This window comes from Staurois parvus, unplaced genomic scaffold (assembly GCF_062004578.1).
Source record: "Staurois parvus isolate SC_StPar_1 unplaced genomic scaffold, SC_StPar_1.0 ptg000415l, whole genome shotgun sequence".
Taxonomy (NCBI): Eukaryota; Metazoa; Chordata; class Amphibia; order Anura; family Ranidae; genus Staurois; species Staurois parvus.
Window position 1 is genome coordinate 1,836,521 of NW_028318211.1, and position 13,472 is coordinate 1,849,992.

Here is a 13,472-nt window from a genome sequence, read left to right on the forward strand (position 1 = left end):
TAAAAATATATGTGCATACAGTCCATGATACTTTCAGATATAATTGTACTAAAAGTTCATCAACTTTTCTGCATAGGTACAATCTCCTAAGGCTCAAATATTCCACTTAGGATCATAGGTGATATACTGTCTTCCCATTCACCACCGTGCTCTCAAAGCGCTCACTAGAGATGAGCGAATTATTCAAAAATTCGATTCGGCTGATTCGCCGAATTTGCGGGAGAAATTCGATTCGATGCGAATTTATTCGCTGCAAATTTAACTAATTAAAAGGGTTTCTAGGCTTCAGAGAGCCTTTATATTAGTGCAGAACACTGTACCTTTAATTTAAATGCCCTTGGAGTCTGCTGGGGAAGAGAAATAATACTGTCAGTCAGTATGACATGCAGATGAGTGCCGTCGATCTTAGAATCACTGCACACTTCACTCATTTGGGCAGTCACGGGGCACGACGAAGAAGAATGAAAAGAAGAAGAAGAAGAATGAAAAGAAGAAGAAGAAGAAGAAGAATGAAAAGAAGAAGAAGAATGAAAAGAAGAAGAAGAAGAATGAAAAGAAGAATGAAAAGAAGAAGAAGAAGAATGAAAAGAAGAAGAAGAAGAATGAAAAGAAGAATGAGAAGAATGAAAAGAAGAAGAAGAATGAAAAGAAGAATGAAAAGAAGAAGAAGAATGAAAAGAAGAAGAAGAAGAATGAAAAGAAGAATGAAAAGAAGAATGAGAAGAATGAAAAGAAGAATGAAAAGAAGAAGAAGAATGAAAAGAAGAATGAGAAGAAGAATGAAAAGAAGAATGAGAAGAAGAATGAGAAGAATGAAAAGAAGAATGAGAAGAATGAAAAGAAGAATGAAAAGAAGAAGAAGAATGAAAAGAAGAAGAAGAATGAAAAGAAGAAGAATGAAAAGAAGAAGAAGAAGAATGAAAAGAAGAATGAAAAGTAGAAGAAGAATGAAAAGAAGAATGAAAAGAAGAAGAAGATTGAAAAGAAGAAGAAGAAGAATGAAAAGAAGAATGAAAAGAAGAATGAACTATATTACTATATCAGTCTCTAATGGATGCTGGAGAGTTAAACCCCCTCACACCTGCTGTGCCCATTATGAGGGGTTCCCACCATCCCTGTGCTGAGGTTCTGGGTATGCATACCTGCTGTGCCCATTATGAGAGGTTCCCACCATCCCTGTGCTGAGGTTCCAGGTCTGCACACCTGCTGCGCCCATTATGAGAAGTTCCCACCATCCCTGTGCTGAGTTCCTGGGTCTGTACACCTGCTCTGCCCATTAGGAGGAGTTCCCACCATCCCTGTGCTAAATTCCTGGGTCTGTACACCTGCTGTTCCCATTATGAGGGGTTTCTACCATCCCTGTGCTGAGGTCCCAGGTCTGCACACCTGCTGCGCCCATTACTAGGGGTTCCCACCATCCCTGTGCTGAGGTTCTGGGTATGCACACCTGCTGTGCCCATTATGAGGGGTTCCCACCATCCCTGTGCTGAGGTTCCAGGTCTGCACACCTGCTGCGCCCATTATGAGAAGTTCCCACCATCCCTGTGCTGAGTTTCTGGGTCTGTACACCTGCTCTGCCCATTAGGAGGAGTTCCCACCATCCCTGTGCTAAATTCCTGGGTCTGTACACCTGCTGTTCCCATTATGAGGGGTTTCTACCATCCCTGTGCTGAGGTCCCAGGTCTGCACACCTGCTGCGCCCATTACTAGGGGTTCCCACCATCCCTGTGCTGAGGTTCTGGGTATGCACACCTGCTGTGCCCATTATGAGGGGTTCCTACCATCCATGTGCTGAGATTCCGGGTCTGCCCACCTGCTTTACCCATTATTAGGGGTTCCCACTGTCCCTGTGTTGAATTCCTGGGTCTGTATGTACACCTGCTGTGTCCATTGTGAGGGATTCCCACCATTCCTGCACTGAGTACCTGAGTCTGTACACCTGCCAAAAGAAAGTTTCAGGATTTTGAAGGAGCAAAATACAGTAATACTGGAACAAAAATGAGCTGCGTGGTGGAGTTGCCAGAAGAAGAAGAAGAAGAAGAAAAGAAGAAGAAGAAGAATGAAAAGAAGAATGAAAAGAAGAAGAAGAAGAATGAAAAGAAGAAGAAGAAGAAGAATGAAAAGAAGAAGAAGAAGAAGAATGAAAAGAAGAAGAAGAAGAATGAAAAGAAGAATGAGAAGAATGAGAAGAATGAAAAGAAGAAGAAGAAGAATGAAAAGAAGAATGAAAAGAGGAAGAAGAATGAAAAGAAGAAGAAGAAGAATGAAAAGAAGAATGAAAAGAAGAATGAAAAGAAGAATGAAACGAAGAAGAAGAATGAAAAGAAGAATGAGAAGAAGAATGAAAAGAAGAATGAGAAGAAGAATGAGAAGAATGAAAAGAAGAATGAGAAGAATGAAAAGAAGAATGAAAAGTAGAAGAAGAAGAATGAAAAGAAGAAGAAAAATGAAAAGAAGAATGAAAAGAAGAAGAAGAAGAATGAAAAGAAGAAGAAGAAGAAGAAGAATGAAAAGAAGAAGAAGAAGAATGAAAAGAAGAATGAAAAGAAGAATGAGAAGAATGAAAAGAAGAAGAAGAAGAATGAAAAGAAGAATGAAAAGAAGAAGAAGAAGAATGAAAAGAAGAAGAATGAAAAGAAGAAGAAGAAGAATGAAAAGAAGAATGAGAAGAATGAAAAGAAGAAGCAGAAGAATGAAAAGAAGAATGAAAAGAAGAAGAAGAATGAAAAGAAGAAGAAGAAGAATGAAAAGAAGAATGAAAAGAAGAATGAGAAGAATGAAAAGAAGAATGAAAAGAAGAAGAAGAATGAAAAGAAGAATGAGAAGAAGAATGAAAAGAAGAATGAGAAGAAGAATGAGAAGAATGAAAAGAAGAATGAGAAGAATGAAAAGAAGAATGAAAATAAGAAGAAGAAGAAGAATGAAAAGAAGAAGAAGAATGAAAAGAAGAATGAAAAGAAGAAGAAGAAGAATGAAAAGAAGAAGAAGAAGAATGAAAAGAAGAAGAAGAAGAATGAAAAGAAGAATGAGAAGAATGAAAAGAAGAAGAAGAATGAATGAAAAGAAGAATGAAAAGAAGAAGAAGAAGAATGAAAAGAAGAAGAAGAAAAATGAAAAGAAGAATGAGAAGAATGAAAAGAAGAAGAAGAAGAATGAAAAGAAGAATAAAAAGAAGAAGAAGAATGAAAAGAAGAAGAAGAAGAATGAAAAGAAGAATGATAAGAATGAAAAGAAGAATGAAAAGAAGAAGAAGAATGAAAAGAAGAATGAGAAGAAGAATGAAAAGAAGAATGAGAAGAAGAATGAGAAGAATGAAAAGAAGAATGAGAAGAATGAAAAGAAGAATGAAAAGAAGAAGAATGAAAAGAAGAAGAAGAATGAAAAGAAGAATGAAAAGAAGAAGAATGAAAAGAAGAAGAAGCAGAATGAAAAGAAGAAGAAGAAGAATGAAAAGAAGAATGAAAAGAAGAATGAGAAGAATGAAAAGAAGAAGAAGAATGAAAAGAAGAATGAAAAGAAGAAGAAGAAGAATGAAAAGAAGAAGAATGAAAAGAAGAATGAAAAGAAGAATGAGAAGAATGAAAAGAAGAATGAGAAGAATGAAAAGAAGAATGAAAAGAAGAAGAATGAGAAGAAGAATGAAAAGAAGAATGAAAAGAAGAATGAGAAGAATGAAAAGAAGAATGAAAAGAAGAAGTATTCCAGTACAGCAAAAAGTGTATCTGCAGAGAGCTCCGCTATTTCTGACAGTTCTCTGACAGTTCCTTCACATGTACAGCGGTTGAAACATTGTATCTGTTTCCGAATAAAAACATCTGTATCCTAAATGGAAACAAATAGATACAATGTTTCAACCGCTGTACATGTGAAGGAACTGTCAGAGAACTGTCAGAAATAGCGGAGCTCTCTGCAGGGACACTTTTGCCGGCTGATCGGGAAAAATCCGATTCGTGCACCCGAAGTTGGCTAATATTCGGATTCGGCACGAATCGAATTTTTCCTGAAATTCGAAACGAATTCCACTTTGCCTGGTTCGATTCGCTCATCTCTAGCGCTCACCTTAAAGATTTCACCTAAAAGGTCAAAAAAATAATGTGTTGTTTACAGTAGATGTCTCTCTGGTTCACTCACTGCCACCTGTGGGCTTGTAATGGGATATCTCTCACTCATCCAGTCTACTAGGGTGCCTGTGTCTTCTATGGCCATTTTTGACAAAAGGCTGATGAGAAAACTGACTTTTATATGGCGGGGGCTGGCACAGTTACAAAGATGTATTATTGGCCATACTATGCTACCTAACCACAGTTCATGAAAAGCATGATGGGAGTTAGGTTTGTAGGCAGCTGCAAACAAGCTCAGTAGCTCACCATTTCCCCGAATAAAGAGTCAAATTCTACCTCAAACTGAACTCAAATCTCATCCTTAGTCTGTTATAAGTTTTGCCTTTTCTTACAATATGTGGGCAGATTGTACAGTAAAAATACTCTTGTTCGTCTATTTCTGACTTTTATCTCTCATTTTCAAAACATTGTACAGTCATATCTCATTTAAAAACCAGGTTGAATGCACATGATCAGTTTATCAAATATTGAACAGGAAAAAAATAAAAGAGCATACATAGAACTCACTAAAAAGTAGAGAAAAGAAAGTTTTTATGTGGATCATGAGATTGCTATTTAATGTGTATTTCAACCCAAGAACAAAATCTTTTACATGCAGTGGCTACTATACAGTACTTTACAATAAAATATAACTGTAATCACTATATTGCTTGGTGTTGTCCAGTACACTGGTTGTTTACAGAGAAGCTGCCCTCTATAATATACTTGCAGGGTATGTTGCATATGTGCCATTAAACTGTGGACAGCATGTCTTCTAGGTTCCTGGGTTTTGGATTTGGTTACCGTCCAAGAGACTATTATGTGTTAAACTGGGTTTCCTAGAGTATGCTCTCAATAATCATTTTAATTAGTTGGCTATAGGAAAAACAAATGTTTACATGTGTAACCATCTTGTTAAGGTAATTCAAACTTTCCACCCCTATCCGCAGGTTATGCTTAAGTGATATAAAATGTTCCTTAGTGCTCTTTGAACATCCTTATTCCTAAAACTGTATAATAAAGGATTTATAAGAGGAGTGACCACAGCATACACCAGAGAAAATATGTGATCATTATGAAATGAATGAGAAGATGGACGGAGATAAGTTAAGATGCCTGTCCCAAAGAAGATGCAGACCACCAAGAGATGAGAAGAACAAGTGGAGAAGGTTTTTTTCTTTCCACTGGCGCTGGGGATCTTGATTACTGCCCGAATAACAAAGATGTATGAGATTAGAGTTAAAACAAAAGAGCCAACAAGCACACCGCCACCAAAAAAATAGACCACCAATTGGTTAATGTAAGTTTTCTTGCAAGACATCTTCAGAAGTGATGGAAGCTCACAGAAATAATGTCTAATAAGGCGGTCATGACAATAGGGTAATGTCGCTGTAAGAACAGTGTTCACTACTGATGTTATAAATCCAATAGTCCAGCAAATGATTATCATGTAGAAGCAAACTGATCTGTTCATGATTGCAGTATACAACAAAGGTTGGCATATGGCTACATATCTGTCATATGCCATGATACCAAGCAGAATGCATTCCGAGCCTCCCAAAATTAAGAATGTAAACATCTGGGCGAAGCAACCTACAAATGAGATTCTTTTATCTTCATTTAGTAGATTAGCTAAAGTATTTGGAGTGATCGCTGTAGTGTACAATAATTCAATTATAGCGAGGTTCACTAAAAAGAAGTACATGGGTGTGTGAAGATGAGAATCAAAGCTGACGACAGTTATAACCATTGAATTTGCAGCTATGGTCATAATGTAAGTAATAGTGATTGCCATGAAAACCCATGCCTGGTATGCTGGTAAAGTCACTAAGCCTAGGAATAGAAATCCATCGACAAATGTGATATTATTTTTCATCGCATTCTCTTTATACCTTTTTGTTTCATAAAGAAAACAAGAAATATACTTTAGCATGTGTAATCTTTGTATGTGTAAAGAAAATTATTAGGTATTTAAAGTGGCCCTGTCGGCAGAATTACATTGGTCATGAAGTTGTGCCAGTAAAAGAAGATAGAAAATATAATCTTTCCCATTGCCGGTTCCTCTAAATGTCACTGCATTAATGAGAAAGTTTCTGCTAGAGTCTTTACAGAAACTGACACTCCCATAAATATTGATCTCCTGTGTCCCATGAAAGACATGAAAGATCAACACTCCCAAAAGGTGGTGAATGCCAAAGACCCGTGTCTTTTTTCAACCTTATCAGCTATGGTATGTAACTGCAGCACTGGAACAGAAAAGAGATAGGAGACAGAGGCACCAGAAAAGGTGAGTATACTACCTCTTCTTTCACACGAACTGCAACTTTTATTTCTTCATTTTTTCTTCCTAATTTTTTTTTGTTAATTCTGATTCATGATCTATTTTGTAGGGTTCCTTCCTCCTGCTCCCTAGCATTTAATTCCATAACAAGCCATTGGGTAATTTAGAATTTAGACATCCCTACTAAACTGGAATATCAGCAATTTTGCTTAGTGTGGAATAAGAAAAGTTTATAATCTCTGTCAAATTATCCCTGTTCTTGTTGGGGAAGCTTGCCCTAAGGCAAGCAATAGACGGTGCAAATTTCTTTCCTGCATCCACGGGTCAGTCGTCCCCACTGGGAGAAGAAAATGGGGTTGATTTGCAAAAGTTAAATAGACTGTGCACTGCAAGTGCAGTTGCTCTAGATCTGAGGGGAACATGAAAGGAAAATAAAAAAACAGCATTTTTGCTTGCACATAATTGGATAAAAGAAATCAGGAGAGCTTCGCCTCATTTCAGAGCTTCCCTTCAGATCTAAAGCAACTACACTTGCAGTGCACAGCCTATTTACCTTTCGTACACGTGCCAAACACAAGGCCCATGGGCTGAATCCGGCCTGCCAGGCCATTTCATGTGGCCCTCGCACCTCTTGAGCAGCTGTGGTACCCCCCTTGTCTCAACAGTCAGCAGCAGAGAGGAGGACAGTACTCCTCCTACAGATCTTGCACCTCTCTGTGCAGCATCGGTACCCCCTTGTCTCTGCTTCCCCTGCTCCCAGCATTCAGCAGACTCCAGCAGCTGACTCCAGCCATCCCCTGGTCCTCTTCTAGACCCTTCACCTTCTTCATCCCAGTTCTGCCCCAGCTTCTTTCCAGCAGCAGCATAAGGCAAGGGGGTGCACTGTGATGTAAGGGAGGGTGGGAAGCCTCTTGACATCTGATGTAAGATGGGGGGATGTGGGGTTCTCTGGACATCTAGTCTTACAGATACATCTGACCCTTTGAGGTCAACCATAATCAGGGGCGGACTGACAACTCATTGGGCCCCTGGTCAATAGGGGATCATGGGGCCCCTGTGTCCTTGCCCAAACTCAAAAAAGCCTATGAAAAAGGTACCAAGGGCATCTCATGGGGCCCTCTACTGACCCCGGGCCCTCGGGCAGTGCCCGAGTTTCCAAATGGTCAGTCTGCCCCTGACCATAATACTGATGTGGCCCACAATGAAAATGAGTTTGACACCCCTGCTTTAGTAAGTAAACCGGAATGATTATTGCTAGCCACTATAATAGCCACTAGCAATAATCGCTTGTAAAATCTGGCAGGTTGGTTGTCGATTGATCAGCTTGGGTACATTCAGCCTGCCCATACATGGTTCAAATCTCAGTCGGTTCCTGCTGAAGCCACCGAGATTCGAATTGCCAATGACCAGCTTTACTTTTTGCACTGGAGGCCTTTGTATCCCAGAATGAAATTGAGGGGATAACTCCTCAATAGTATACAGTCAGCATATATTATTATCTACTCGGTTCAAAGCCAGGAAAAAACATTTTGACTAAAGTTCAATGTAAAAAGACACGGCAATCCAATGTGTTCTTTTGGAGAAAACACTGGCCAAGTTTTTTGTGCTTAAAGCAATATTAAACCAAAAAGCAAACTTTTTATTATATTGCAGCTTACCAAATCGTAGATGTGATGGCTGCATTCATCTTCTTTTTTCTTTCTTTTCATCTGGTGATTTGGCCAGTAAGTCTGTAATTTCTCAAAAGAAGAAGCTCTCTTGCAGATGTATCAGTTACAGGGATGAGGCAAACAATTTACTACTTACAGGGGTGCTCACAATGATCAGCTTTAATTTTTCAAGTAAAACATGTATCTCAAAATTAAGAAAAAAAAACTATTTCCTGTAGCTGCTTATAAAGAATTAACTGGAGTTTGGATCAATTTGTTTGTGTATCTATGTCTGCTAATACATCTAACACTTTCCTCCTCCATAACTGCCAGTGCTGCTGTCCAAAGGTATCCCCTGTGCTCTTTCATCCAGAGTGGAGGACACTGTAGTACAGGAGGTGTGTTACTGGCCAGATCACCAGGTGAAAACAGAGGAAAAGGCTAAAAAGGAAATGTAAGACTGGTAAGCTACAATACTCTATATTACATTTTTGGTTTTGGGTTTATTACTGCTTTAATTATCTGTGCAAAGATCTGTGCATCAACTTACAGCTGTATTCATCTTTTTGGAGATGTTTACTCATCAATATTGCAATGCATTCCATGCACCCTTTTCATCCAGGTCTCTCCCCTCTACTTATAAGACACAAATGTGCCTCTGCAGGATATCCTGAAAGTGTGTTTGCACATTATGGCTACACCGTTTAAAAGATCACCCATTTATCCTTTTTGAGACCTGATCTCTGATATTTTCATTTGCAATAATTATAGCAATCTCCTGTTATTGTGACTACCCATCCCACATATCTGTGTCAATGTGTTTTGCTTACTTCACAAGTTTCGTTAGGATACTGGCACATGTATACAGGGTTACCTTACTTATTGTACCCTTTATTCCACTTGCAGAAAACGTTCAGAAATTGTTACATTATAAACTACCAAGGGCGTGTTAGGTGGAGTTTTCATAGACCGCTAGGAACATTCTTTTTTCCAAACTAACACAGAAAAACCCTTACCTTGCACTCATGCATAGTAGAAAGTTATTTTTTTCTTTTTAACCCTTTTGGGATATCTCTTGTTAAGAAAAGTATACTGCCATGAGGCACTTTTCATTTACAAATATTGTATACCTTATGTGTTTGTACAGCTGAACCTTCCATTTTTGAAATGACAGGTACACATTAGTTGATATATCATTTGTGATGTATAACAGTTAATAATACTGTTAATATGGAATCTTCTCTCTAACTTTGGTGGATCAAATAGGTGTCAGGTTATTAGACATAAATAATAGGTTCATGGTAATCTACAGTATAATATAATTTAAAAAAACCCATTTTTTTTATTTATATATAAACAAAAAAAAAATACTTTTTACTTTCTGGTTGTGAAACATATCCAACTAAAAAATTAAAGAAATCAAATTTCTTCATAAATGTCGGCCAAAATGTATTCTGCTACATGTCAAATTAAAAAAATCCTAATGAGTGTATATTGATTAGTTTGCATGTAATTTATAGCGCCTACAAACTATGGTATATAAATACTGTACTTTTTTTTTTATACTACTAATGGCGGCGATCAGTGACTTATAATGGGATTGATGGCAATCTGACACTAACTGACACTGACTAACTGACATTGACATCGCCAGTGACATTAATACAGTGATCAATGTTACTACTAGGCACCAGCGGTCATTAAATGTCAGACTGTGGTCTGAACATTGACCGAGCGACACTCCTGTCCGGACTGTCAGCCTGCCAGTATAAAATGCCAGATCCCTGTCACTCAGCAGTCATTGGTTGCTGGGACTGTGGGTGTCCCAGTAACTAATGACATCACGTGTGTGCACTCTGATAGGCAACCACGATGTAAAGGGACATGCTGATAGGAAAATATGATGGAAAGGGGTACTTTGAATAGGACACCTGATGTAAAGGGGCACTCTGATGAGGACAACTGATGCAAATGTGGCACTCTGATGAAGAAATGTGATGTGAGGGGGACTTCTGGTGTAAGGGGGCACACTGGTGGGAGACACCAGATGTATGGGGGCCTTCTTCTGAAGACACCTGATGTAAGGGGGCACTCTGACGGGTACACCTAATATAAAGGATCACTCTGATGGCAACACCTAATGTAAGGGGGCACTCTGATGGGAACATCCTATATAAGGGGTCACTGTGATGGGGCAACCTTTACATAATGGGGATTTCTGAAGGGGACAAATGATGTAGGGGGGAAAATTGATGGGAGACACCAAATGTAAGGGGGCACTCTGATGGGGACACCTGATGTTAGGGAGCACTCTGACAGGAATACCTGATGTAAGGTGACACTCTGATGGGAACGCATTACTTAAGGGGGCACTCTGATTGGGACACCTGATATAAATTGTATATTTCTTATTTTGTGATTAGACATACAGCGACTACAATCTTTATGTGTCATAGCACAAACTTGAGATGTGGACCTCGGCTGGAAGAAAATTTCAGTTACTGGACTGCCTTGAATTTTAATTCAATACCCCTGTTACACACTGTCACTGTACTAATGGCACTGGCTGGGGGGGGGGTAACATCTGGGGCGATAAAGGGGTTACAGTGTGCCTAACTATGTGTAATGTGTGTACAATGTGCTATTTTTACTAAACAATTTCTAAGTTAATAATAATAAAAATAATAATATCCAAACAACATTGTGTGCCACAGTTTTGTTTAGGCAGTTGTCTGTAAATATACAGTTTGGGGTAACAACCCAAATATAATCATTCCTAAGCATACAAAGCTATGCTATACGGATAATTTTGTAAATAGAAATATACCAACTTGACAGTTTACATGAGAGGAATCCAGAAAAGTAGTGACACACATACTATTCATATCATCTATATTTAAAAATGTTGGATGAGGAGAATATTCTCATTTTATGAAAACAGACATCCAATTTTAATTTGAACAAACTTCACAGCTGCAAAAGAATGTGTCACTTCATTACATATTGAAGTCTATTTTGTGAATCATGCTAAACAATTTATAAATAGCTATACATAAAAGAAATGCATTTTTTAACAATAACATATGCATCTGAAAGAAAGAATCAATACTATATGCCTTACCTATTCAATACTCAGAATTGCACCATGTAGTCTGTATTGTGATTTCATTGCTCAATTATAGATATCTATCATGGATTTTGGCTTCCAGTGTGGAAAATCAAGCATCTACAGACTTATCATATATATCATTTTTATGTCACTAGGGGAATATGATGCTAAAAGGCACATTATACACCTACACTTTTTAATTACATAATCTTTTTCATTTTGTTAAAATGAAACTTTATTGGCTTTAAGTTTTTTTTTTTTTAATCTTTAACTTACAGCCATTCAGGGAATATGATGATGAGTCTGGAGGGAACAATCATTTAAATTTAGTTTTAAATAACATTAACCTTTTATTTAGTTAGGGAAACTTTTATGGCTGTGAGTCAGTTTTATGTTATTTCTGTAAAGTTTTTCAACCTTAAAACTGAAGTTTTGTATCTGTTTATTTCTTATATAGTACATATAAAACAATCTAGGTTTAAATACATCTGTGTGTCTAAATTGTACATTTAGCTTTAAAACAGTATGGTTATAACTAGAGATGAGCGAATCGAAGTATCCGAAGTGGAATTCGAGTCGAATATCGGAAAAATTTCGATTCGTGCCGAATCCGAAAAACAGCCTAATTCGGACGCGCGAATCGAAATTTTTCCGAAAATGGCGGCTGACATGTGCGGCGACGGAGCGGGGATGTCGGGGAAGGCGCGCAGACAAGGCGCGCTGCCCCATAATGCATTCCTCAACGACATGTGATCGCATCAGCCAATCAGCAGCCAGCCAGCCAGCACTGTGTAATGGTCGAGGTATATATAGCGGCCATTTTGGAAATCTTCATTTGCCTGCAGTCATTGAACAGAGGCAGACCGCTCTGTACTAGGGACAGGGACAGAGTTAGGGCCACAGAAACGAGAATTGGGGACAGAGAGAAGTTACTTAGGGACAGAGAACCATTACTCAGGGACACAGACTTGTTAATGAGGGCCACAGAATCGTTATTTAGGGACAAAGAAACGCTAGTTAGGGCCACAGAATTCATACTCAGGGACAGACAGAATTTTCACTCAGTGCCAGAGAATTGTTACTTAGGGCCACAGAAACGTTATTAGGGCCACAGAATTTTTACTCAGGGACAGACAGAATTGTTACTGAGTGCCAGAGAATTGTTACTCAGGGACAGACAGAATTGTTACTGAGTGCCAGAGAATTCTTACTCAGGGCCACAGAATTCATTCTCAGGGACAGACAGAATTGTTACTCAGGGACAGACAGAATTGTTACTGAGTGCCAGAGAATTGTTACTCAGGGACAGACAGAATTGTTACTGAGTGCCAGAGAATTGTTACTCAGGGACAGACAGAATTGTTACTGAGTGCCAGAGAATTGTTACTCAGGGACAGACAGAATTGTTACTGAGTGCCAGAGAATTGTTACTCGCACAGACACAAAATTGTTACTTGCACAGACACAGAATTGTTACTCGCACAGACAGAATTGTTACTCAGGGCCACAGAATTCATACTCAGGGACAGACAGAATTGTTACTGAGTGCCAGAGAATTGTTACTCAGGGACAGACAGAATTGTTACTGAGTGCCAGAGAATTGTTACTCAGGGACAGACAGAATTGTTACTGAGTGCCAGAGAATTGTTACTCAGGGACAGACAGAATTATTACTGAGTGCCAGAGAATTGTTACTCGCACAGACACAAAATTGTTACTTGCACAGACACAGAATTGTTACTCGCACAGACACAGAATTGTTACTCAGGGCCACAGAATTCATACTCAGGGACAGACAGAATTGTTACTGAGTGCCAGAGAATTGTTACTCAGGGACAGACAGAATTGTTACTGAGTGCCAGAGAATTGTTACTCAGGGACAGACAGAATTGTTACTGAGTGCCAGAGAATTGTTACTCGCACAGACACAAAATTGTTACTTGCACAGACACAGAATTGTTACTCGCACAGACACAGAATTGTTACTCAGGGCCACAGAATTCATACTCAGGGACAGACAGAATTGTTACTGAGTGCCAGAGAATTGTTACTCAGGGACAGACAGAATTGTTACTGAGTGCCAGAGAATTGTTACTCAGGGACAGACAGAATTGTTACTGAGTGCCAGAGAATTGTTACTCGCACAGACACAAAATTGTTACTTGCACAGACACAGAATTGTTACTCGCACAGACACAGAATTGTTACTGAGTGCCAGAGAATTGTTACTCAGGGACAGACAGAATTGTTACTGAGTGCCAGAGAATTGTTACTCAGGGACAGACAGAATTGTTACTGAGTGCCAGAGAATTGTTACTCAGGGACAGACAGAA

General features: G+C 38.7%; 1 protein-coding gene across 1 annotated transcript; it reads right to left on the reverse strand.

Moving 5' to 3' along the window:
• Nucleotides 1–4,635: 4,635 nt before the first annotated feature.
• On the reverse strand, nucleotides 4,636–5,871 carry LOC149454830 (olfactory receptor 5V1-like). The gene has a single exon (XM_089686940.1). It carries the CDS (start codon nucleotides 5,869–5,871, stop codon nucleotides 5,041–5,043), a length of 831 nt encoding a protein of 276 aa, XP_089543066.1. The 3' UTR covers nucleotides 4,636–5,040.
• Nucleotides 5,872–13,472: the final 7,601 nt, after the last annotated feature.